This window comes from Mustela erminea, chromosome 14 (assembly GCF_009829155.1).
Source record: "Mustela erminea isolate mMusErm1 chromosome 14, mMusErm1.Pri, whole genome shotgun sequence".
NCBI classification, from domain to species: Eukaryota; Metazoa; Chordata; class Mammalia; order Carnivora; family Mustelidae; genus Mustela; species Mustela erminea.
The window spans coordinates 22260107-22287196 of NC_045627.1; the positions used below are offsets into that span (position 1 = coordinate 22260107).

Genomic DNA, 27090 nt, shown 5'->3' on the forward strand with positions numbered 1-27090 from the left:
TTAACCTTCCTGTGGGTATGAGTCTTGATATGCATAACTTAAGTTTTGGAAGGACACATACCAATGGTGGATGGAGGTTATCTCATGAGTGGGTCTGAGAGTAGAAAGTAAGAAAAGAAACATTTCCAACAAATATGTTGAATTTTGTAATGTGAAGGAAGACAAAAATGAAAAATTTTATTATGAGTTTTTCAGACAATCACTTACGATTTAACATGCAGAGTAAGGTTTCTGTAAGAAATTTACTAATGTGAACAGTGTTGATTATAGCATTCATCTTCAACCCCAGGAGAACTGAGTTTTCTCGAGAAACCATGGTATTTAGAGGCCTTATGGTTTAAAAGAGAAAACAAATTTTTAGCCAACCTGTATAACACTTGATTTTATTTTTCCTAAATCGAAGGCCAATTTTATTCAGTCCTCACCAGAATGAAAGGATTTTGTCATGATTTGTCTTCCTATATATTTACTACCTTTACAAAATGAAAAACCTTCATTATTTCACAAATCAACTGGAAGACAGGGAAAGGAAGTAAGATACAGTATGTTGCAGAAATTTGTTTTGTTTTTGTTTTTAATATTTTTTAATTTATTCATTTAAAAGAGATACAGAGACAGAATGAGCACAAGCAGTGGGAGAGACAGAGGGAGAGGAAGAAGCAGGCTTCCTGCTGAGCTGGGAGCCCAACCTGGAATTCAGTCTCAGGACCTGGAGATCATGACCTGAGCCGAAGGCAGATACTTAACCATCTGAGCCACCCACGTGACCCTAGAAATTAGTTTTAAACAATGAAACGAACTTAAAGGAAATGGCTGGCCAGAGTTATGAGTGTCCCTCACAAATGGAAGTTTCAAAGTACATGATATGTTGACATAAGTTGTCTATAAAGAAGAAAGTGCCAACTTGATAATATAATTAGGATAATGTAATATCTAGAGAAATCTTTCATAATCAACTCTTAAGGACTTTCAGTTTAGTTAACTGTATTTATTAAATTCATAATTCAGTGTGGTTTGGGATTAATATGAAGCAGTCCTTGTGCAGTAAGCAAATCCCATAAAATTGATATGACATGAACATAAAAATAAAGCAAGTCAAGACATTTTGAAGGCTTTAGAGTTTAGAGCAAGAAACTACATACCAGTGTAACATGCAGAAATCTTTTATGTAAAGAGTGGCATTTAAGGCATGTCTTCGTAGTAGATGACATTCAACTGACGGCAGATGGTAAAGGTAATTTTTAGGCATAGATTAAAAAGAGTACCAGGGAGGGGCCCCTGGTTGTTGTAGACAGTGAAGACTCCACTCTTGGTTTCAGCTCAGGTCTGATGTTAGGGTCATGGGATCAAGCCCCACTCTGCATGGAGTCTGTTTGAGTTTCTCTCCCTCTGCCCCTCTACCCACTCTCCCTCTCTCTCACACAAATCAATAGATAAATCTTCAAAAAAAAAAAAATCAGGGAGTACCAGAGAAGGCCTGACTACAATGAGAAGGCATCTACCAAGAAGGTTGGGACTGTGTTTGGGGCACTGAAGGTACATCAGCTTGGATCATGATATATGGTGAGAGGACTGTGAGGCAATTGTTCCACAGTCCAAGCAAGGACTGAGAGTCATTGTGCAGCTGTGCTGTTGGCCACTGAGGCCTGCAGGCAATAGAGGAGAACACGGGCAGCCCCGTGATGACATGGTTGCTGGCCGGCGGCCAGAAGTCAAAGCTCAGCTAAGTGCAGCTGCCAGCTTAGAGTCTGGAAGATGAGAAGGTGAGATGTTTGGGACTTCCATGAACATGATTTCCCTCTGTTCAAAGTTTTTAAAAGTTTGCCCAGAGTTTTGCGATAAGTGTAACAGGACTGTGCCAGAATCACATTTTTCTTTCTAATATTGTTTTAATTTATCCGTGTCATTATGACCATGACTATCCCATACCCAAAAGTGATAAGGGGATATTGGTCAGGTGAGACACTCCTCTGGATTTCAAACATCTCATGTGATGCTTCTTCATTACTGAGATCTACTTTTCATGCCAGACAACATATTTTGGTTGTTTTATCATTTAAGACTCTTCATTTTACACCTTTGTATTCTTTCTCTCTCTCTTTTTACTGCAGGAAATGTAAGGAACTTCAGTAAACAGAAATAAAAATAGGGAATAAAAAAATAATGACCATCAGAGCAAGACTTATAAACCAAGCTTGAAAGCTGTCCAAGGCTCCTATGTATACCATATCATAGAGAAGTTCTCTAATTAAATGCAAATATGGGAGGCTTGAAAAGCTTTACATTTTATTTTAATGCTCAGAAATTTCCATAAAGATCATTTGTTATTTTACTTATTTTTACCATTGAATCTTAAAATATTTACTTATATATGTTAGATTTTCTTTTAGTTCTATGCAGCCATACTGTTCAAATACTCCCATTAAGAGATAATTTATGGCCTCAATGAACAAAGTGCAGAAAACATGATTCATAGTTCCTTCTTGGGGAAACACAGTTTCCCCAACCACTGCAGAAAGAACAGGTGGAAATGAACATGAATCTAACAGGTGGGGGGACAAAATTAAAAATGCACAGGGTTCTGATCTGCAGGAAGAAGAAAATGCAACATATAAACAGAGAAATGTGGTGATTAGAGATCATGTGGTCCAAGAACACGTAGATTCCTCTGTCCCTGATATACTGGCAATATTTCTACTACTACTACTACTACTACTACTACTACTACTTATTCTTCTTATTATTTTTTTTACAATTTTATTTATTTATTTGAGAGAGAATGAGAGAGAGAGATAGCATGAGAAGGGGGAGGGTCAGAGGGAGAAGCAGACTCTCTGACGAGCAGGGAGCCTGAGGTGGGACTCGATTCCTGGACTTTAGAATCATGACCTGAGCCAAAGGCAGTTGCTTAAACAACTGAGCCACCCAGATGCCCCACATTGGCAATATTTCTAAAATCAAATTATTTTTCATGTCTATGATGTTAATATTCTTAATATTCTTCACCCACTGACTTGAGCTCATTTGGAAGCATATTTGTGCCATCCTTATAAGCCAAAGAACTTTGTGTAAAATCAGAATCTCCTTATGCAATGATCTGAATATTCTGTCCCTCTAAAATTCATATGGGGAACTCCTCATGCCCAATAAGATGGTATTAGTAGGGAGGGCTTTGGGCTGACTGACAAATATGTTTCAATGCAGAAAATATTCAATGTTAGGTGTGATTTAAAAATGTATTACTTCAAAAAGGGAAAAATACCTTTATTATGCTACTTATAAAAAATATTTTGGGGAGATGAAGGTAAGAGGCAGAAGTTCTAACATCCGGTGAGTTTCATCATCTACTTCTTACTTCCCTTTAACAACATGAATCAGGTGATCAGGTGATGAGATTAATACCTTTACTAAAGAGGCCTTAGAGAGCACTCTGGTTCTTTTCCAGCATGTGAGATTACAAGAAGTCTGTAACCTGGAAAAGATCCTCCCCTGATCTTGATGGCACCCTGGTTCCATACACTTAGCCTCTGGAACTATGAGAAATGAATTTCTGTCATTTCTAAGCCATCCAGTCTGTGGTATTTTGTTATGACAGTCCAAATGGGCTAAGACACCTAGAAGAGCTTCATTGTATTTGAAAAGCTCAGTGGAAAAAAATTTCACTGACATAGTATTTCTAGAGCAATTTTCTCCTAAGAAGTGCTAAAATAAATTCTAATCTAGTGATGTAACACAGAGTTTTGGCAGTTTTTATTAGGGTCAAACCCTGATTGTTGGCTCTGTTTTGCTACTCAGAACATTCACATTTTTTGTTAGGATTCATTATATTCACAAAATGAACAACGCTCAGAATGTTGGCAACCACCTAAAGAACTTGCATATCAGGAATCTCAGAAACTGCAGAGGTAGGTATGCTTATATCAGAAAATAGAAAGATTCCAAAACACAGGCTGTAATAAGAGACAGAGGACATTACATAATTAAAAATAGGTGATACAATGAGAGAATATAACATTTGTAAACATTTACGCAGACAATATAGGAGCACCTAAATATATAAAGTAAATATTAACAGACCTAAGGGGAGAGATAGACAGCAATACAATAATAGCAGGGGACTTTAATGCCCCACTTACATCAATGCATGGATCATTCAGACAGAAAATCAATAAGGAAACATTGGCCTTGAACAACACAGTAGACCAGATGGTCTTAGACACATACAGCCTATTCTATCCAAAAGCAGCAGAATGTATTTCTTCTCAAGTGCACATGGAGCATTACCCATGATCAATCACATGGTAGGCCACAAAGGAAGCCTCAATAAATTAAAGAATGTTGAAATTAGAGCAAGTGTGCTTTCCAACCACACTAGTGTGAAACTAGAAATCAATAAGAAGAAGCCTGGAAAATTCACAAATTCATGGAGATTAAACTACATGTTACTGAACAACCAACGGGACAAAGAAAAAAGTAAAAAGAAATTTTAAAAAATAATACTGTGAGACAACTGAAAATTGAAATACAACATACTCAATTCACAAGATGAAGGAAATGGAATTCCAAAAGGGAAGTTTATAGGGATAAATGTGTACAACAAGAGACTAGAAAAATCTCAAATAAATGATCTAAGCTTATATCTCAAGGAGCTAGAAGAACAAATGAAACCCAAAGTTAGTACCAGAGAGAAAATAACAAAGATCAGATAAGAAATAAATGAAATAGAGAATAAAAGAGACAACAGAAAAGGTCAACAAAAACTAAAACTAGACAAAGACACCACAAGAAGAGAAAGCCATCAAGAACTGGAAACTGACTTGATGTCCAAAATAGATTTGTTTTAAAAAATAATCTCCATTTATTCATCCAGTAAAACCCTATACAGCCAATAAAAATGATTACATATATACATTCATCCACAAGGATGGAGGTATATTACAAGTCACATTTAAAAAGCAGGCAGAAGGTTGCCTGGGTGGCTCAGTGAGTTATGCCTCTGCCTTCAGCTCAGGTCATGATCTCAGAGTCCTGAGATCGAGCCATGCATTGGGAATCTATGCTCAGCAGGGAGCCTGTTTCCCTCTCTCTCTGCCTACTTGTGATCTCTCTCTCTCTCTGTCAAATAAATAAATACAATCTTAAAGAAAATAATAAAAAATAAAAAAATAAAACCAGGCAAAAAAGGGCACCTGGGTGGCTCAGCCAGTTGAGGCTCTAACTTTTGGTTTCAGCTAAGATCCTGGGGTCCTAAGTCTGAGCCCTGCATTGAGCTCCATGCTCAGCGGGGAGTCTGCTTGAGATTCTTTCTCTCCCTCTTCCTCTGCCCCTCCCCTCCATGCTCTCTCCCTTTAAAATAAATAATTCTTTTAAAAAAACAGGCTGAATGTATTATATACAGTGTGATATAAAGACATATGCTAACATATGTGCATATATATGTGTATATATATATATGTATACATATATATATATATGCTTGAAATAATATACAGCAGGATGCATATTAAATACTTTCCTTAAATGGAAGAGCAATTTTCGTACCTATGCTTTTTATTTTCTGTTATTTCTACCATAAGCATATATTATTTTATAATTAAGTAAAATTAAAATTTTCTGTTGTGATTAGATTTGGACAAAATGTGCTGATGTACCACACTCTTTTCCTAGAAGCAATAATCTATTCTTCACATAAAACAGATGGGCACTGGGTTAAGAATTTTCAGAAAAAATGCCTTTAGACTTTGATGAATAAAGCCCTAAAAAGCACTGTGGCATCAGGGAAAGCAATTCACAAGAATTTTAAAAATTCAAAGGTTAATGTAGGACATTGTAAACTGCACTGATGTAAGATATTGTATTGAGATTTATTTTTTCTGAGGTACGTGGAGATCACTTTCTATTAAGGGATTTGTGGCAGACATCTAATAGCTAGGGAATGCATTAAGACCACACAAGTTACAAAAAGAAAAAAAAAAAAAAGACTACAGCAAATTACTCCAGTGGGTTGGGTTAGATATGAGTACAAATGCAGTAAGGCAGAAGGGTGCCTGGGTGGCTCAGTGGTGCCTTGGTTCTATCTACAATTCCTGATTTTGAGATGGAAGATCCTCTAACAATTTGAGAGTGAGGGAAGTAGGAAGATGCATTAGTCAAGGCAAGATCTCTATCCCTGGGTCTATGTAACTTTTATGGTGAATGAAACTCTTGAATTTGATGGCATATCATTTATTCATATGCAAGTAAATTTTTTCTTGAGGAATGAGTCCACAGATTTTATCAGAATCCTGGCCAAGTGCTCCCCCTCCCCAAAATGAAGACTGGCCAACAAATCCAGGAATCAGAGTGGATTTCAGCCTAGTCCATTACTACCTTGACTTGTGGAAATTTAATACTGGTAAACAGCATAGGGTGAGTTTCCAAGAATGTATTTCTTAATGATCAGTTAATCCCTGATATGTTATAAAGATATGTCAGTTTCTTGACATCAAACTGTTCCCCCCCCCTTTTTTTCTCACTCTTTAACTCGATGGTGCCCTTTACTGGCTAGCAGGTCCACACCTCACAATGTTACGCTTATTCTTCCTGTGCTTCTGGCTTCTTCTATGCTACTCCTTTTACTATGTTTATACTTAGACTTCTAACTCTTTGCTTAAATCCAGCTCCCACATTTATCCAAGAATTCCCTGGCACCAAAACCCAACTATTTCGCAGCATGGCTTCCTAGTTAATTAGCTGAGTGGACTTAGACTTTCTTCACCTAAGCAGAGTACGTAAGAGCAGTAGGCTAGCAAAACTGACAACAATAACAATAAGAATCAACAACAATGATACAGAAGAAAACAACAAGCAAACAAAAATCATGGAAGGCTAACCTAAGATAGATAACCTTTTATGTCTTTAAGAAAGAATTTTTTTAAGAACTCTTACAAAGCAAAAGCCATCTATCTTCTATAGGACTGCATAAAATAAAAAATGCAGAAAGGGCGCGATATCACAATAGCATGTGGAGACAAATAAATAGCATATGGAGACAAATAAAAAAACCACCCTCGTTGCTTTACTGTTCTCATTTCCCCATCAACAAGTGCTAAATGTTAGACTGGCTGTGTCTAAACGTATCGCACAGTAGACCATGAAAGAAATAATCAATTAGCAAACCTTTAAGATTCCTTCCACCTCTAAAGTCCAATGATTCTGCGAAACATTTGTATGCAGCAAACTCTGAAAACTGCTATATTTGAAGCATGTGCTGTGTCTAGGGAGCCTTGCCTTGAGCTCATATGAGCTCTCAGCCTGTCTTTATTTTTTTTTAAGATTTTATTTATGTATTTGACAGAAAGAGAGCGAGAGCAGGAACACAGAGGGAATGGGGGAGGGAGAGAAGCAGGCTTCCAGCTGAGCAGGGAACCTGATGTGGGACTTGATCCCAGGACCCTGGGATCAGGACCTGAGCTGAAGGTAGATGCTTAATGACTGAGCCACTCAGGCACCCCTCGTCCTCTCTTTAGCTACTGTCTTCCTGTGATCTCAATGACTGAGTTTGCAAAATCAACATACTGCACATATGTGAACCTGTGATTTGATTTTTATTTATAGATTCTTCTGTACAATATTCACTTTATAATTAATATCCTTTAGGAGTCCTTGACTCCAGCATCTTTAGCTAATTCAGGTAGGTGTCTGCTGACAACGCTTTAATTTACAAAATATCTTGGCAAGTGTAACTTGACCATAACATTCCTAATTGAAAGGGGCATTTTAAGTAGAAGGAGATTAGTTTTGGTTACTGTGTTAAAAACGAACCCACAAAAGAAAACAGCCGAGATGATTCTTTAAGTGATACTTGTTTTTGCAATTATTACCTGCAAGTCAGTCCTTGTTCAAGCATATTCCCACAGTACTGTTTTTCAGTTTCACTAATATCCAATAAATGCTGCCCTTACCAGAAATAGAAAAATAATACTAGGGAAGTGGATACTTATCTTTCCAAGTAAAGATAATTTTTGGTGCATAATATAAATAATGTTTTAGGTTGGAGATACAGATCCCAGTTTATTTATACTGAAGGATATCTTTTCTCTCTACTCACAATTCAGACCCAGAACTTGTGCTTTTAATCTCAAATGAAACAAAAAATGTTTTTAAAAAAGAAAATGATTTGTCAGCAAAACAGTAAGTTATTATAATTAGCTATTAGGTTAAGAAAAGGAAGCAACATAAAATAATAGTGGCCTAAAAGATACATATTCTATAATTCTGCTAATAGGTTACAATATAAGATGCATGGGACTTAGAGATGAATGGCCCTGATTAAGGCCAGTACAGGATGCCTGTAGGTAGCACAGTGGGGACACTCTCCCAGCTTGCCAGTCTGGCCCATTATCCAGACTGCTCTCACAAAACTTAAGACTTCGAAGATAAATTAAGCCAAGACAAGATAGCAACTGTCCTTATTCCATTTTACCTTCCAGGTGCCCATCCTGAATTGTGAAGTGTGGGGTAGAAATGATGGGTTGTGACAGAAGTACATAGTGAGTGTGTGGAGGGGAGGGGGCCTTGAGGCAGACTTCTTCTCCTACATGGACCCCGATGATCCCACTTTCCCTCTCCACTGTGCCTGCCTTCCATGACTGCGACCATGGCTCTGTCAGTGCCCCTGCAGCCCCCAAGAGGACAGAGAGAGCCCATCCTGGTGGGAGAGTTCTGTGCACAGCCCACCTCACAGCCAAGCTCTGAGAGACTCTGAACTTTAGATGTAAAATAAATGAGGGGCCCTCCACCCTACACTGTATTGTAAAGTGAATCATAAATTCGAGAGAATCAGGTTCACCAAGTGCTGAATGCCTAACATTTGGATTTTATAGCCTGGAAATTCGGGAGTAGGCATGTTGAGATGTGCTCCTAAGGTCCCCTATAATGGCTATTACAGCCACCACAGGGTGCGCCACACACACACACACACACACACACACACGCTTCCCTGGACCCAAGACTGGAATGCAAAGTCCACTTCCTCAGAAGAGAAATAGTCAATGATTTTGGCAACTTAGCTGTTCTTCATAACAGAATACCTGAGTTATGCTGCCTTAATACCTAGGTCCCCTGCCACTGATGGACTGGCAAGGTGCCAGAAAACTCGTGCTCCTTCTTTGAATGTCTTTATAGTTCAGGAAGCACAGGGCCACACACTCAACCCTCAACCCATGACTGCCTTTTGTGAGACCACCTCCTGTGCTCAGCCCATCTCACCGCATCCTCAAGCAAACCTGAGCTGCATTCCCAGACTCTGTGTGGGTCCTCGCCTTGCTTCTCCTACTCTTCCAACTCTACCCCCAACTTGTTCCTGGATGTCAGGGGGAAATACAATGGATCTCTTAGACACAGACAATCCCTTCCCTCCTTATTTTTCCTTCCAGGAGTTAAAAAAAAAAAAGGTATTTTTTGTTGATAAACATAAAAAATCATGTCCAATTCTATGGAGAAAGTTTGATGTGCTATCAACAAACACATGCAGTTACTTATACCACGATAGGTTGTGACATGGGAACAAAGGAAAAAAGAGTCACTAACGTCTCTATCCAGAACTCGGCCCGTGCTGTTCAGAAAGAGCATTTGCCTCACAGGGTCCAGCAACACCCAGTAATCCACATTGTCCTTTAAGGAAAGTTCGATGGTGGGGTCTGGTCCTCCAGCAGTCCCTTTGATCAGCATGTTATCCACCAGAATTGTACCTGCAGGCCAAAGACAGTTATTTGAAAACATATGCTACTCATATGGATTCTTAAGCAAGATCATATTCTTAAACCCCAGGTGACTGGCAAATCCATTTTCAAGCAGAAGACATTCAGCATAATATTTGGCATGATATAGAAAGTGTCCTGTCTCCAAAAGGCGAGATAACCTTTATTCCACTATTTATAAATGATATTTTTGGGAGATGAGGGTGGCAGGCAGAGATTGAACCACTGGGTGAGTTTCATCATCTATTTCTGGTTTCTCTTTGGACAATTTCAATCTGTTCCCCTCCCTGTCCATCACTCCGCACAGGAGTGATCACTGGATTTCACCCCAAACAAAAAGGAAATGCCTGAGATACAGAGACTGATCCTTCAGTTCACTCAGTAAGACTTCTGATATGAAAAGAGACAGCCTGAAAATTACAGAAAGGATGAAAAGGAAGAGATAAAGTAGCAAGATCTCCCATGATGAGAACTGCTTCTTTCTTTTTTTTTTATCTTAGCGCAAATCCATAAAACGTAAATCTTAATGTGAAAGACAAAACTAGTGGGCAGACATAAGACAGACTTCATTCTTCTTGCAGACACATCTTGGGTCCTTGATCAAAACAGCACAACGTGGGCGCCTGGGTGGCTCAGTGGATTAAGCCGCTGCCTTCGGCTCAGGTCATGATCTCAGGATCCTGGGACCGAGTCCCGCATCGGGAATCTCCGCTCAGCGGGGAGCCTGCTTCCCTCTCTCTCTCTCTGCCTGCCTATCTGTCTACTGTGAACTCTATCTGTCAAATAAATAAATAAAATCTTAAAAAAAAAAAAACAGCACAATGTTCCAATGGAACTTTTGGGTCCTAGCTTTCTTACTATCTTTTCAACAGGCTAAATTGTAGACATGTGTTGAATGAGTTGAAATGACAGCACATCTCTAACCTTGCCTATTTTGTTAAAAATTCCATGCATTCTGCAAGTTGGATGCAAACAGCAGTGATGTGATTCAAATCCCATTTTTTCCCCCATATAGCAACAATCCCTCTGCCAAACAATAATGCACTATAGCCTAGGGCAATCATTTTCAGCCAATCCATTTTATTAAAATTATGGCATCCAGAAGAGATGGGGCTATACAAATAAAAATGTACCCTCCTAAAAACATTAAAATAAATGGCATATATCTACAGAACTCATTGCCTTAGGAGAGCATACAAGAATATATAGATAATCCATAAATATAAATCTAGTTTGAATAACAATACCAAACGTATCTAATGCACTTTCTTAAGGCATGGAATTGGCCTACATGTTACATCGTTGCAGAGACACAGATAAAAGGGGCGGGGTCTCTTTGGAAGATTTTCTCAGCAAATTAATAGTAATTAATAATAATTAAAGCTATACTATTTTTCTTTGTAACAGTATTATCAATGAGCTTCATCTGTCTGGGGAATGTTAAAGGAAACCATCCTTTTGTAGCAATAAATCTGAATTATGTTTAAACACATATTCACACGCCTGCGTTTCTGAGTGGCAGATTATCTCCTTCTACTTTATTCACATACTAGTATACACACCCGTAAATAGGGAGTGAAACTGATCCTTCTATTTTTTATTGAAATGGAAACTAGGTTCCCTACAGAAAATATGTCCCAAAGTACAACCCGACATCGATGGCATTTTCTGACCTGGGAAGGTGTTTGAGGCCTAAGTACACACTCGTTTCAAAGCACATCACACCACTAAGCTTTGAAAAATGATTTCATAAGTAAGTCAGTCTGTAATTAAGAAATTAAATTAGGGCGCCTGGGTGGCTCAGAGGGTTAAGCCTCTGCCTTCGGCTCAGGTCATGATCTCAGGGTCCTGGGATCGAGTCCTGCATCGGGTTCTATGCTCAGCGGGGAGCCTGCTTCCTCCTCTCTCTCTCTCTCTGCCTGCTTTTCTACCTGCTTGTGATCTCTGTCTGTCAAATAAATAAATAAAATCTTTATAAGAAATTAAATTAGACTCTATTTCCCAATGAAGAAAAAGACACAGAAAGGTACAGCAGGAGATAGGCTAACAGCATTCAGGCCTGGACTCTGCCGTGCATTGTAGCAGAAGCAGCAGGCTTCCTGGGACATGCAGAGGGAGGGGCAGGGAGTCCCCCTCTGTGGTCCAAATGGATCATAACCAGAGAAACTTGGGATCGTTATGTTAATGACAATTAACACAGTGAAACCGAATCTGTGTATCTGGACTTCTACTTTAATGATGTTTAATTTTCATGGAGAAGATCCAGCTATGTTTTCTGGCTCCCTCCTCAGCCCTGTGCTCTTCCATGACCAGAACTCAGCAAGAACTGTTTCAAGGGCTAATGTGCCAAAAAAAGCAAGAGTTTCACTTTTCTTTCACCAGAACACAGCTTCATGTCACTAAAAATCCCTCCATACTTTCATAAGCCATGTCATCTTGATCGAAAGTTTGGAGAAGAGAGAGAATAGAGCACAGTTGAGGGAGGCATGAGGTAAAGAGCACCATTTATTGATTTTTAAAGAAGAAGGAGGAAGAGGAGAAGGAGATGTTCGCTCTGGGTTCCCTGGAGAGCCCCATCTCCACCTTCTTCCCAGCAGGACAGGTGATACCTAACTGAGGTCAACTGAGGGTCCATGTGCAAGCCAGCCTTGGGGATGGCCCTTCTCATGGATCCAGGATTTCCAGCCTGGGAAGCCTGTGTCCTGAGCCAGTGCTGGACATTTGGAGAGAGCACAGTGCTTTGGTTCCTCTGTTGTTTTGCAAGCTTCCTCCTTTTCCAGTAAAACCTTCTGTTTAAACTCTTCCATGTGATGTTGAAAATCCTGTCTCCGTTTTAATTATAAAGACACAGCTACATGAAAATGAAAGGATAGGATACACAAAGCAACAGTAATAAGAAAGCTGGATGGCTCCGTTATTATCAGAGAATAAACCAGAACAGAAGATATTTTTAGAGGTGAAGAGACATATTTCATGAAAATAAAGGGATCAATTAATCAACAGGTGTTAACCCAAAAGAGACCTATCTTGCAGAACACAGTGCCCAAGACAGGATCCCTCTTATATGAAAGTTTTCTTTTGTCATAATAAAAAAATGACTGCAGTCAGGAGAAAGGAACTAAATGTAGTTCGATACTCATGTCACAGAAGTTAAGAGAGAGCTGGCCCTGGAACTGGCAGACTCCAATCCTGGATCCACCCCTTACTAACCATGTGAATGTGGGTAGACTACTCAACCCCACTCACCTGTAATTTCTCTTTGCTAAAAATTCTGTAACACCATATGTAGGTACCTGAAAAAAAAATGTGTTCTGTGTGTTCTACTGTCAGGGCACTATCCAAAACTACAATAAAAAAAAAAAAAAAAGCAAGCAAACAAACAAACCCCAAGTATAATGCAAAACAAAACAAAAAACACAATAAAAAAGTAGAACAGTTAAGAATTTAGTGATTTTTCACCAAACATCATAGTCATTGTTTTCCGGCCTCAAACATTGGGGTTTGTGCTTCTTCCTTCAGAGAGTAGGTATTTAGGGGTGCCTGGTTGGCTCAGTAGGTTAAGTATCTGACTCTTGATTTCAGCTCAGGTCAGAATTTCAGGTCTACAGGATTGAGCCCCATGTGGCACTCCATGCTCGGCTCAGTGAAGAATCTGTTTGAGGATTCTTTCTTTCCATCTCCCTCTGCCCCTCCTGCCTACATGCTTGAACTCCCTCTCCCTCTCTCTCTCCAAAATAAATAACTTAATCCTAAAGAACAAAAAGTAGGGATTGAAGGTGATTTGGTTCTAAATAGAGACATTTTTTCATCAAAATTAAAAACTTGATCCAGTTTTTAGCTATCTTCATTTATCTATTAATTTAGGTCAGAGAAATAAGTCTTCAATTGTTTCCACTATATCCACAGTTTCTCCAGATGGACAGATTATCCATTAGTTGTAGACACCAGTGGGGACTCTACATGCACTAAGTAAGGAGGCTGCAGATCTTCAGCTTTTTTCTGAAGATCTTCTTACACAGCTAAATCTTTCCTTTTGATTATGAAAAAAGATTTTCCAGAATATTTCACAACATGAGTATACTGTGAAATAACTTATGAAGCAATACCATTTCCTCATTATAGCAAGGCCATTCCCTACCTACCAGCGTGCATGAGGTAAGTGGCACCAAAGAAGAGCCTGGTAGGTTGTAGCAATGACTGAACTCGACAATGTGTATGAAGTACTGATTGCAGTCCTTGGAACAGAATGAAGACTTGTAAAGTTTAAATTTACTGATGTTGATGTTGCCAACACCATTTTGAAAGAGAAACTATCTGAAGCTAAAGCAAAGTGACTGATTTTATGTCCCAGACTTCTTTACAAATAATATCTACTGTTCATTTCCATAGCTAGGTTATTATGTTTGGTTAATGCATGGGCAAGGCAGCAGTCTGGAAGAATTTATTGGGACTCAAATTCCCAAATAATCATTCTAGGAAGTCAGAAGGTAGAGAGAGAATGCTTTCTGTAGATGAAAGCGTAGAGAGAACCTCTTACATCCAACGGAGGGCAATCTGTCCAGGCCCACCATTACTAGGGGGTTGTACCCACTCTTTCCATTTCCTCACCACAGACAATTCTGATTTTTCTCATAAAAACTCAGATTAGATTTGATGCCAAGAAGGACTTACTAGTGGCAATCTTTAGATTGAACACTTTCTACTCAATTTTATCACATGTTTGCTTCTATAGGAACTCAAAGCAAATACACACACACACATATATACACATTAAATTACATATAAATAGATATTATGTTATTATTTATATTTATAATATTGTTATATTATATTATATATTATATTTATATTTTTATACAAACTGTATGTATTTATCTATACTAATATAGTATAAGTAAAAATTAGATACTTAATATTTTTCCTGTGAAAGTTATTTGCTTCTTTCGATAGGCATTATAACACAAATGAATTGTTCTCTAAAAATTCTGTGGAGGTGGGAGTGGGAGGGGGTACATTGCTTTCCTAATTAACCTAATTCAACGAAGCCATAAAAGTAAGTTCTATAGGGAAAGAGAGTAATTGACTGTTTGGGTTCCTTCCAAACATTAAAATAAAGAAAATCACTCTGTCCAGAACCCACTAGTTGTTGCTACAAAACAATTAATTATTCAAAGGTATATAACCAATATGGATTGCATAAAATTTCTTGCAACAACCTCTCCCCAGTTTAAGCCAATTGGCAGAATGATCAGCTACTGCATCATCTAGCCAGAAGGATACACTGAATGTTACTGGCTACAAATGGAAACATAAGCAAAGCTACCAAATGCACATTATGTGACTGAAACAAATTTGAAATCAAAAAAGTGAAAAAGTAGCAATCTGTAGCTTTTCAGTGAGGTTAACCAATAAACACTGCCATGATATACATCTGGATTCCAAGATTAACAGGCTAAGCAAAACTCTCATCAAGCTCAAATCTTTGTCAAGACTTTCCAGCAGTTTCTTGGGAGTAGTCCCTCCATTTCATTTTTTCACATTTCTGGGACTACAGTTATATAAATTACTCATTCCAGCTCAGCCTACATTCTTCTGTAGCTAGATTATTACTTGGTAAACTCCTAAAGGGAAGAAATACATGCGTGTTTGGTAACTTCATAAAAACCTAAATTTTGAAGATGTCAAAGGAGTAGCAGGCTGAGATGACATCAGGTAGCAGGAGATCACCTAGATAGTTTATCAAATCATTCCCAACACCTACAAATCCAACAGGAGATCAAAGAGAGGAAGAGCAGCCATTCTAGAAACAGAAAGTTGACCACTTTCTGAAAGGTAGGAGCTATGGAGAAGTTAACCAAAGCAACAGGAAGATAGACCACAGTGGGGAGGGACTGACTCCCGGCAAGCGGCAGAGCAAGGGAGCACAAAATCAGAAGTTTTAAAAGTTTGCTCCACTGAGGGACATGGCTCCAGAGGCTAAGTCGGGGTGGAGCCCACGTGGAGACAGCATGGTCTCAGATCCCGCAGGGTCACAGAAGGATCAGAGGTGTCTGTGTAGCAGAGCACGCAGGTATTAGAGCAGGGACACTGGCTATAGAGATGGAGCGAAGGAGAGAGCTCTCAACTCAGGGGTTACCTTAAATTGTGATCTATGGCACAGTCAGGCCACTGCTCTTTGAGCAGGGACCCCATAAGTGGCAGATCCGGGGACACCCCCCAGGAAGAGCGGCAGGGATCTGTTGGGCTTGGAGACTCCAGGCTGGCTGTGTGCCAGAGATAGAGATGCTTGGTCACAGGCTGGGTGAGCTCAGAGTTTGGCTGGAGACCATGGAGGTGGGAGTGATTGAGTGCTTTTCTCTGAGGGTGCACTGAGGAGTGGGGCCCCGAGCTCTTGGCTCCTCTGGGCTGGAGACTGGGAGGCTACCATTTTCATTCCTGTCCTACAGAGCTCTATGGATAGTGTTCAGGGAACAAAAGCTCCCCAAAGCAAACCTGAGCAGATTACTTAGCCCAGCCCCTGGCAAGGGCAGTGCAATTCAGCCTCAGGCAAAAACACTTGAGAATCACTACAGTAGGTCCCTCCCCCAGAAGATCAGCAAGAAATCCAGCCAAGACTAAGTTCACTTATCAAGAAGAACAGCAGAATTCCAGAGGAGAAAGCAAACCATGAATTTATGGTTTCTTCCCATGATTCTTTAGTCTTGCAAAGTTAATTATTTTTTTTAATTTTATTTTTTTCTATTCTAATTTTTTTAACATTTACTCTTACCTCTTTTAATGTTTTTTAACTAGTTTATCTTAAAAATACCTTTCAAAAAAAACCTTTTTAAACCTTCATTTTTTATAGTCATATTTTATCCTTCATTGTATCTAACTTTATTTTTGGTATACACATAGGGTTTTTTCTTCTAAAAAAAATGGGATACAACTTCTTCTAACAGATCAAAATATACCCTAAATCTAGCACAGGGCCTTGTGCTAGTATCCAACCTGAGCAAATTCTCTCCACTTTCTTTTTCTTTCTTTTCCCAACCAACTTATCAACTGCTTTTTTAGAATTTTTTTCAAAATTTTCATCTTTATAGTCATATTCCATCACTTCATTGTGTTTACCTTTATTTTGTGTGTGTGTGTTCACACACACGTATGTATACATACATACATACATGTATGCATGTATATGTATGTATATATACATACATATTATGTATTTATATATATATATATTTTTTTTTTCATTGTTTAAAATTTTGGGACATAGTTTCTTCTAAGAGACCAAAATACTCCCCAAATTAAGAGGGTTGCTCTGGTCTATTCACTAGTGTAATATATATATTTTTTCTTTTCTTTTTTTTTCTTTTTAATTTTTTTTTCCTGAACTTCTTTTAACACCTTTCTTCCCCCCATGATTTGGGGTATCTTCTGATTTGGTTAACACACATTTTCCTGGAGTCTTTGCCACCTTTTAGTATTTTATTCTCTCCTTCATATATTCTTATCTGGATAAATGCAGAAAAACTCTGGACAATGCAGAAAAACTCACCACAAAAAAACAAAGAACAAAAACCAAACCAAACCAAACCAAACCAAACAAACAAAACACAAGAGGCAGTACCAAAGTCTAGGGAACTAATCAATATGGACATTGGTAATATGTCAGATCTAGAGTTCAGAATGACAATTCTCAAGGTGCTAGCTGGGCTTGAAAAAGACATAGAAGATATTAGAGAAACTCTGTATGGAGAAATAAAAGCCCTTTCTGGAGAAATAAAAGAACTAAAATCTAAGTAAGCTGAAATCAAAAAAGCTATTAATGAAGTGCAATAAAAAATGGAGGCTCTTATGGCCAAGATAAAAGAGGTAGACAAGAGAATTAATGATATAGAAGACCAAATGACAGAGAATAAAGAAGCTAAGCAAAAGAGGGACAAACAGCTACTGGACCACGAGGGGAGAATTCGAGAGATAAGTGATACCATAAGACAAAAAATTAGAATAATTGGAATTCCAGAAGAAGAAGAAAGAGAGAAGGGAACAGAAGGTATATTGGAGCAAATTATTGTGGAGAATTTCCTTAGTATGGCAAAGTGAACAAGCATCAAAATCCAGGAGGTGCAGAGATTCTCCATCAAAATCAATAAGAATAGGTCCACACCCGGTCATCTAATAGCAAAATTTACAAGTCTTAGTGACAAAGAGAAAATCCTGAAAGTAGCCTGGGACAAGAAGTCTGTAACATACAATGGTAAAAATACTAGATTGACAGCAGACTAATCCATAGAGACCAGGCAGTCTAGAAAAAACTACCATGATATATTCAGAACACTAAATGAAAAAACATGTAGCCAAGAATACTATATCCAGCTAGGCTATCATTGAAAATAGAAGGAGAGATTAAAAGTTTCCAGGACAAAGAAAAACTAAAAGAATTTATAAAATCCAAACCAGCTCTACAGGAAATATTGAAAGGGGTCCTCTAAGCAAAGAAAGAGCCTAAAATAGTAGACTAGAAAGGAACAGAAACAACATACAGTAATAGTCACCTTGCAGGCAATATAATAGCACTAAATTCATATCTGTCAATAGTTACCCTGAATGTAAATGGGCTAAATGCCCTAATCAAAAGACACAGGGTATCAGAGTGGATAAAAAAACAAAACCTATCAATATTCTGTCTACAAGAAACTCATTTTAGACCCAAAGATACTTCCAGATTTAAAGTGAGGGGGTGGAAAACAATTTACCATGCTAATGCACATTAAAAGAAAGCTGGGGTGGCAATCCTTATATCAGATCAATTTGATTTTAAGCCAAAGACTATAATAAGAGATGAGCAAGGACACTATATCATACTCAAAGGGTCTGTTCAACAAGAAGATCTAACAATTTTAAATATCTATGTCCCTAACAGGAGAGCAGCCAACTATATGAACCAATTAATAACAAAATCAAAGAAACACATCAACAATAATACAATAATAGTAGGGGACTTTAATACTCCCCTCACTGAAATGGAAAGATAATCCAAGCAAAAGACCAACAAGGAAATAAAAGCCTTAAATGACACACTGGACCAGATGGACGTCACAGATATATTCAGAATATTCCAACCCAAAGCAACAGAATACACATTCTTCTCTAGTGCACATGAAACATCCTCTAGAATAGATCACATCCTGGGTCCCATATCAGGTCTCAATTGGTACAGAAAGATTGGGATCATACCCTTCATATTTTCAGACCACAATTCTCTGAAGCTAGAACTCAATCACAAGAGGAAATTGGGAAAGCACCTGAATACATGGAGACTAAAGAGCATCCTTCTAAAGAATGAATGGGTCAACCAGGAAATTAAAGAAGAATTGAAAAAAAATCATGGAAACAAATGATAATGAAAACACAATGGTTCAAAATCTGTGGGACACAGCAAAGGCAGTCCTGAGAGGAAAATATACAGCAATACAAACCTTTCTCAACAAAGAAGAAAGGTCTCAAATACACAACCTAACCCTACACCTAAAAGAGCTGGAGAAAGAACAACAAAGAAAGCCTAAACCCAGCAACAGAAGAGAAATAATAAAGATCAGAGCAGAAAACAATGAAATAGAAACCAAACCAAAGAAAACAAAAACAAAACAAAAAACAATAGAACAAATCAATGAAACTAGGAGCTGTTCTTTGATAGAATTTATAAGATTGATAAACCCCTGGCTAGGCTTATCAAAAAGAAAAGAGAAATGACCCAAATAAATAAATTCATGAATGAAAGAGGAGAGATCACAACCAATACCAAAGAAATAAAAACAATTATAAGAACATATGATGAGCATACCATCAGAAAGGATGAATACCCAACTTTTGTAGCAACATGGACGGGACTGGAAGAGATTATGCTGAGTGAAATAAGTCAAGCAGAGAGAGTCAACTATCATATGGTTTCACTTATTTGTGGAGCATAACAAATAGCATGGAGGACATGGGGACTTAGAGTGGAGAAGGGAGTTGGGGGAAATTGGAAGGGGAGGTGAACCATGAGAGACTATGGACTCTGAAAAACAATCTGAGGGTTTTGAAGGGACGGGGGGTGGGAGGTTGGGGTACCAGGTGGTGGGTATTATAGAGGGCACGGATTGCATGGAGCATGGGGTGTGGTGCAAAAATAATGAATACTGTTATGCTGGAAATAAAAAAAAAAAAAAAGGCAGTAGATATACAAAAAGAAGAAAAAAAAAAAAAAGAACATATGATGAGCAACTATAGCCAGCAAATTTGACAATCTGGAAGAAAAGCAAGCATTCCAAGAGACATAAAAACTACCACAACTGAACCTGAAGAAAGAGAAAACCTGAACAGACCTGTAACCAGTAAGGAGACTGAAGCAGTCATCAAAAATCTCCCAACAAACAAGAGCCCAGGGTCAGATGGCTTCCCATGGAATTCTACCAAACATTAAAAGAAGAATTAATACCCTTCTCCTGAAACTGTTCCAAAACATAGAAATGGAAGGAAAACTTCCAACCTCATTTTCTTTTTTTTAATGATTTTATTTATTTATCAGAGAGAGAGGGGGGGAGAGAGCGAGCACAGGCAGACAGAATGGCAGGCAGAGGCAGAGGGAGAAGCAGGCTCCCCGCCGAGCAAGGAGCCTGATGTGGGACTCGATCCGAGGACGCTGAGATCATGACCTGAGCCGAAGGCAGCTGCTTAACCAACTGAGCCACCCAGGCGTCCCCCAACCTCATTTTCTGAGACCAGCATTACCTTGATCCCAAAACCAGACAAAGATCCCATCAAAAAAAGAGAATTACAGACCAATATCCTTGATGAACACAGATGTGAAAATTCTCACTATAATACTAGCCAATAGGATCCAACAGCACGTTAAAAGGATTATTCACCACGACCAAGTGGGATTTATCCCAGGACTGCAAGGTTGGTTCAACATCTGCAAATCAATCAATGTGATACAACACATTAATGAAAGAACAGGAAACTTATGATACTCTCGATAGATGCTGAAAAAGCATTTGACAAAGTACAGCATCCTTTCCTGATCAAAACTCTGCAAAGTGCAGGGATAGAGGGTACATACCGCAATATCATCAAAGCCATCTACAAAAAACACAGTAAATATCATTCTCAATGGAGAAAAACTGAGAGCTTTTCTGCTAAGCTCAGGAACACGGCAGGGATGTCCATTATCACCGCTGCTATTAAACATACTACTAGAAGTCCTAGCCTCAGCAATCAGACAATAAAAAGAAATTAAAGGCATCCAAATCAGCAAAGAAGAAGTCAAGCTCTCACTCTTTGCAGATAATATGATACTTTATGTGGAAAACCCAAAAGACTCCATTCCAAATCTGCTAGAACTTGTACAGGAAATTCAGTAAAGTATCAAGATATAAAATCAATGCACAGAAATCAGTTGCATTTCTCTACACCAACCACAAGACAGAAGAAAGAGAAATTAAGGAGTCAATCCCATTTACAATTGCACCCAAAACCGTAAGATGCCTAGGAATAAACCTAACCAAAGAGGCAAAGAGTCTGTACTCAGAAAACTGTAAAGTACTCATGAAAGAAATTGAGGAAGATACAAAGAAATGGAAAAATGATCCATGCTCATAGATTGGAAGAACAAATATTGTGAAAATATCTATGCTACCTAAAGCAATCTACAAATTTAATGTAACCCCTATCAAAATCCCATCAATTTTTTTTAAAGAAATGGAACAAATAATCCTAAAATTTATATGGAACCAGAAAAGACCTTGAATAGCCAGAGGAATATTGAAAAAGAAATCCAAAGTTGGTGGCATCACAATTCTAGACTTCAAGCTCTCTTACAAAGCTGTCATAATCAAGACAGTATGGTACTGGCAGAAAAACAGAAACATAGATCCATGGAACAGAATAGAGAGCCCAGAAATAGATGCTCATCCCTATGGTCAACTAATCTTTGACAAAGCAGGAAAGAATGTCCAATGGAAAAAAGTCTTTTCAACAAATGGTGGTGGGAAAATTGGACAGCCACATGCAGAAAAATGAAACTGGAGTATTTCCTTACACCACACAGAAAAACAGACTCAAAATGGATGAAGGACTTCATTGTGAGAAAGGAATCCATTGCAATCCTTGAGGAGAACACAGGCAGCAAGCTTTGACCTTAGCCACAGTAGCATTTTCTTCCTAGAAACATCACCAAAGGCAAGGGAAGCAAGGGTAAAAGGTGAACTATTGGAACTTCATTAAGATAAAAAGCTTCTGCACAGCAAAGGAAAAAGTCAACAAAACCAAAAGACAACTGACAGAATGGGAGAAGATATTTGCAAAAGATGTAGCAGATACAGGGTTAGTATCCAAAATCTATAAATAACTTATCAAACTCAACATGCAAAAAACAAATAATCCAATCAAGAAATGGGAAGAGTACATGAACCGACACTTCTACAATGAGGACATTCAGGTGTAAATAGATACATGAAAAAGTGCTCAACATCACTCGGCATCAGGGAAATACAAATCAAAACCACAGTGAGATACCACCTCACCCAGTCAAAATGGCTAAAATTAACAAGTCAAGAAATGAGAGACATTGGCAAGGATGCAGAGAAAGGGGAACCCTCCTACACTGTTGGTGGGAATGAAGGCTGGTGCAACCACTCTGGAAAACAGCATGGAGGTTCATCAGAAAGTTGAAAATAGAGTTACCCTATAACCCAGCAATCGGACTACTGGGTATTTACCCTAAAGACACAAATGTTGTGATCTGAAGGAGCATGTGCACTCAAATATTTATAGCAGCAATGTCCACAGTAGCCAAACTATGGAATGAATCTAGATGTCCATCAACAGATGAATGAATAAAGAAGAAGTGGTATATATATACATATATATATATATATGTATATATATACATATATATATATATATTGCAACCATCAAAAGAAATGAAATCTTGCCATTGGCAATGATATGGATGGAACTAGAGGGTATTATGCTGAGCGAAATAAGTCAATCGTAGAAAGACAACTATCATATGATCTCCCTGATATGAGGAAGTTGAGAGGCAACACGGGGGTGTTGGGGGCTAGGAAAAGAAATGAAACAAGATGGGATCAGGAGGGAGATAATCTGTAAGTGACTCTCAATGTCACACAAAAAAAACTGAGGGTTGCCGGGTCGGGGGGGATAGGGAGAGGGTGGTTGGGTTATGGACATAGTGGAAGGTATGTGCTATGGTGAGTGCTGTGAAGTGTGTAAATCTGGTGATTCACAGACTTGTAGCCCTGGGCATAATAATACATTATAAGTTAATAAAAAATTTAAAAAAATGATGGATATTAAAGTTAACATTCAGGAGGGAAAAACACAGTGCCCTCCTCAGAAGCTTGAACTACTGGGGGGCTGGCATAAATATTCATGAGAGAACTGTAAAATAATAGAATTCTATGTAATTGAGTGCTAAATTGTGTAATATAATATGAGAGGGTTTTCGGCTTTGTGTGAAGAGGGATCACTGAGGGCTTATAGTGTGAAAAAGATGATTTGAAATAGGAGGAGATACTTGGAAAGTTTGGGGATAATGGCTGAAGGGTTTCTACTGCAGAGTAGAGAATCATCAAGATAAAAATGACAGAGATGACAGAAATCCCAACTGGTCTCTATTGGAACTGATATGTAATCCTTAGCTTCAAGAAAGTCCTTGTGTATTGGTACACAGAGCCCAGACTCTAACTAACACTGAGAACATGTAACTTTGTTGAATATAAAAAATGTGAAATTGTAATAAAGTACATCAAATGATATAATTTTAAGAATATGGATGGCTTCTCTGAATTCCTGAATTGTGTTCAGTATATAATTTTTTCATAAATGACTTCACCCCATAAGAAATAACTTCATCCCCAATTCTTAGTGGATTACAGTTTAATAATATAAAAATATGGAGTGTGTATTTCGAGTATATTTTTGTGGGCAATAAAAAGTGAAACCATTCCAAGATGGGGGGGAAAAAAAACCCCAATCACCTAAATTTTGACTGGGCTGTGTTGGCATATTAAGAGCATATGAACCACATGGAATGCCTGCTAAAGTTGGAAAATGACCCTAATCATGTCAACACAGTTGACACAAAAATGTGCAGAAACTATAAGCATTCTGCTTTGCAAAGTGACACGGGTCTTCACAATTATACTTTATTTACCTCAAAAGGACAAAGCATTGCAAAACAAGCAGCTTTGTTTGAGTGCACCTTACTTACATTATCTGAGTAATGACACTTTCTACTTACTTGTGATGTTTTACTTCATGGTGTTCGAGAGGTGAGCTATCAAGCCTGGCACAGACATAGAAAAACTTAAATAAGAGTGTTTATTTTTTTCTTTTTTATTCCTTCTACCTTAACTTCTTCCTTAGAAATTGATATAAGTGTCTTGTCATTTAGACCACAGCTAGTGTGTATATTCTGTTGCAAGTAAAGTAGTAAAGAAATGCATATGCATTATTCAGTTTTGTGTAGAAGTCATGTTTATTTTGTTTGTATATCACTTATCCAACTCAAAATAGAAGCACATAATTTTATTATTTGTATTATTTTTATTATGTTATATTATTCCCCATACAGTACATCATTAGTTTTTTATGTAGTGTTCCATGATTCCTGAATCAAGTAAGCAAGATCAAGTATCAAGTAAGATACAGGGAGAAACTGTGGTGCCTGGGTGGCTCAGTCAGTTGAGAATCTGACTCTTGGTTTCAGCTCAGGCCATGATCTCATGGGTTCTGTGATGGAGCCCCATGTTGGGCTCCATGTTCAGCTGAGTGAGGAGTCGGCTTGAGATTTTCTCCCTCTGCCCCTCCCCACCTCTCTCTCTCTCTCAAATAAATAAATGAATTTTTTTAAAAAAGAAGACAGAGGGAGAATAGTAAAATATAATTTTCAGTGACCTGAACCTAGAACTAATTTTCCCATATTATAGATAGATTATAGATACAGTTTACACACACACACACACACACACACACACACACACACACACACACACACACAGAGTCTTTGACCTTATAGCATACCACTCATAAAAGAAGAAAGATAGCTGGCATTAAGGATCAGCCAATTAATCTTCAGCTTAGACTGGGAGTACTAGTTTAAGAAGTGAACACACTAACCCAGAGACCTTTGGTACAACCATAATACCTCCATTCCAGTGTGACACAAGGAAGAATCCTGAACATGGAGGGTGGACCCTGAGCTCTCAAGAATCTGGAAAGGCTCCATGGTGGACAGATCCTGTGATGGCTAGCTCTTGGTGTGCCATGAGGGCCTTCCCCTGAGTGCAGGTGGAACCTGTGACTTTCTTCTAACCAAGGAATATGGCACCATGGTTAGCAAGATGGTGAAGTAGGAGACCTAATATTGGGTTGTAGGAGTTCAGCTCGATAGTTATCAAACAATTCTGAACACCTACAAACTCAACAGGAGATCAAAGAGAAAAGAGCAGCAATTCTTTTTTTTTTTTTTTAAGATTTTATTTATTTATTTGAGACAGAGACAGTGAGAGAGAACATGAGCGAGGAGAAGGTCAGAGGGAGAAGCAGACTTCCCATGGAGCTGGGAGCCTGATGTGAGACTCAATCCTGGGACTCCAGGATCATGACCTGAGCCGAAGGCAGTCATCCAACCAACTGAGCCACCCAGGCGCCCAAGAGCAGCAATTCTAAGAACATTCTGGAAGATAGGATGTGTGGAGAAGTGAATCTGAGGTGACGTACATGAAGATAGACTGCAGGGGGAGGGGCTGGCTCCCGGCAAGTGACAGAGCAGTGGAGCACAAAATCAAAACTTTGAGAAGACAGCTCCACTGAGGGACGTTGCTCCAGAGGCTAAGTTGGAGGTGGAGCTCTTGCAGGGACAGTGTGGTCTTAGAATCCTCAGGGTCATAGAAAGGCCAGAGGTGGCAGAGCTCCCAGATATAGGAGTGGGGAATCTGGCTATGGAGATAGAGCCGAGCAGTGAGCTCTTAACTCGACATTATTTGAGGCTGTGATCTGAGGGATAGTAGGGACACTGCTCTTGGAGCGGAGACCCCTCAGGGGGCAGATCCAGGGAGGTCTTCCTTCCCTGGGAGAAGCAACATGGCAGGAATCTGCTGGGTTTGGAGACTCCAAACGGGGCTGTGCACCAGAGACAGAAATGCTTGGTAACAGGCCAGGTGAGCATGGAGCACAGCCAGAAACCAGGGAGATGGGAGAGATTGACTGCTTTTCTCTGGGGTGCACAGAAGACGGCAGCCCCAAGCTCTCAGTTCCTACAGGCAGATATTGGGAGGCTGCCATCTTCATTCCTGTATTCCAGAGCTCTACAGAAAGCATTCAGGGAACAAAAGCTCCTGAGACCAAAACCATGCAGATTACTAGCCTGGCCCTTGGCAAGAGTGGTGCCATTCTGTATCAGGCAAAGACATTTGAGAATCATGGCAACAGACTCTTCCCTCAGAAGAACAGTAAGAACATCCAGCAAAGACCAAGTTTGCCAATCAATGAGATCTGCGGAACTCCAGAGGGGGGGAAAGCAACACATAGAATGCATGGCTTTTTTCCCATGATTCTATAGTCTTTCAAAGATAAATTTTTAATTTTTTTTTCTCATTCTTTTTAAAAAATTTTTTTCCTCTTTCCTATTTTAAACTTTTAAAACTATCTTATGTTATCAATACCTTTAAAAAAATCTTTCCAAATTTTCATTGTTATAGTCATAATTTTCATATATTTTCATTGTTATAACCATACTTTTTGTATACATATATGTTTCTCTTTCTTTAAAATTTTGGGATACACTTTCTTCTAACAGAACAAAATATAGTGGTGCCTCGGTGGCTCAGTGGGTTAAAGCCTCTGTCTTTGGCTCAGGTCATGATCCCAGGGTCCTGGGATTGAGCCCCACATTGGGCATTCTGCTCAGTGGGGAACCTGCTTCCCCTTCTCTTTCTGCCTGCTTCTCTGCCTACTTGTGATCTCTGTCTGTCAAATAAATAAATAAAATCTTAAAAAACAAAAACTAAAACAAAATATACCCTAAATCTAGTGCATGGCTTTGTTCTAGTCTCCAGCCTGATGACATTCATTCCTCCTTTTTTTTTTCTTTTTTAAACCAACTTCTTATCAATTCCCTTTTTAGAATTTTTTAAAAATTTTCATCTTTATATTCATATTCCATTCCTTCATGTGTTTACCCTTTATTTTATATATATAAAAGTTTTTCTTTCTTTAAAATTATGGAAGGCAGTTTCTTCTCACAGATCAGAATATACCTGAAATGATGCACATGGCTCTGTTATACTCACCA

The 27090-nt window shown here is 38.6% G+C and overlaps 1 protein-coding gene across 1 annotated transcript in view; it reads right to left on the reverse strand.

Annotated features, from left to right (window-relative positions):
- The window catches only part of PCDH15 (protocadherin related 15), a 1723534-nt gene that overhangs the window by 534397 nt on the left and 1162047 nt on the right, over positions 1-27090 (reverse strand). Inside the window, exon 7 of the mRNA XM_032313059.1 lies at positions 9571-9731. Within this exon, the coding sequence (XP_032168950.1) occupies positions 9571-9731 (161 nt within the window). The remainder of the gene's footprint in view (positions 1-9570; positions 9732-27090) is intronic.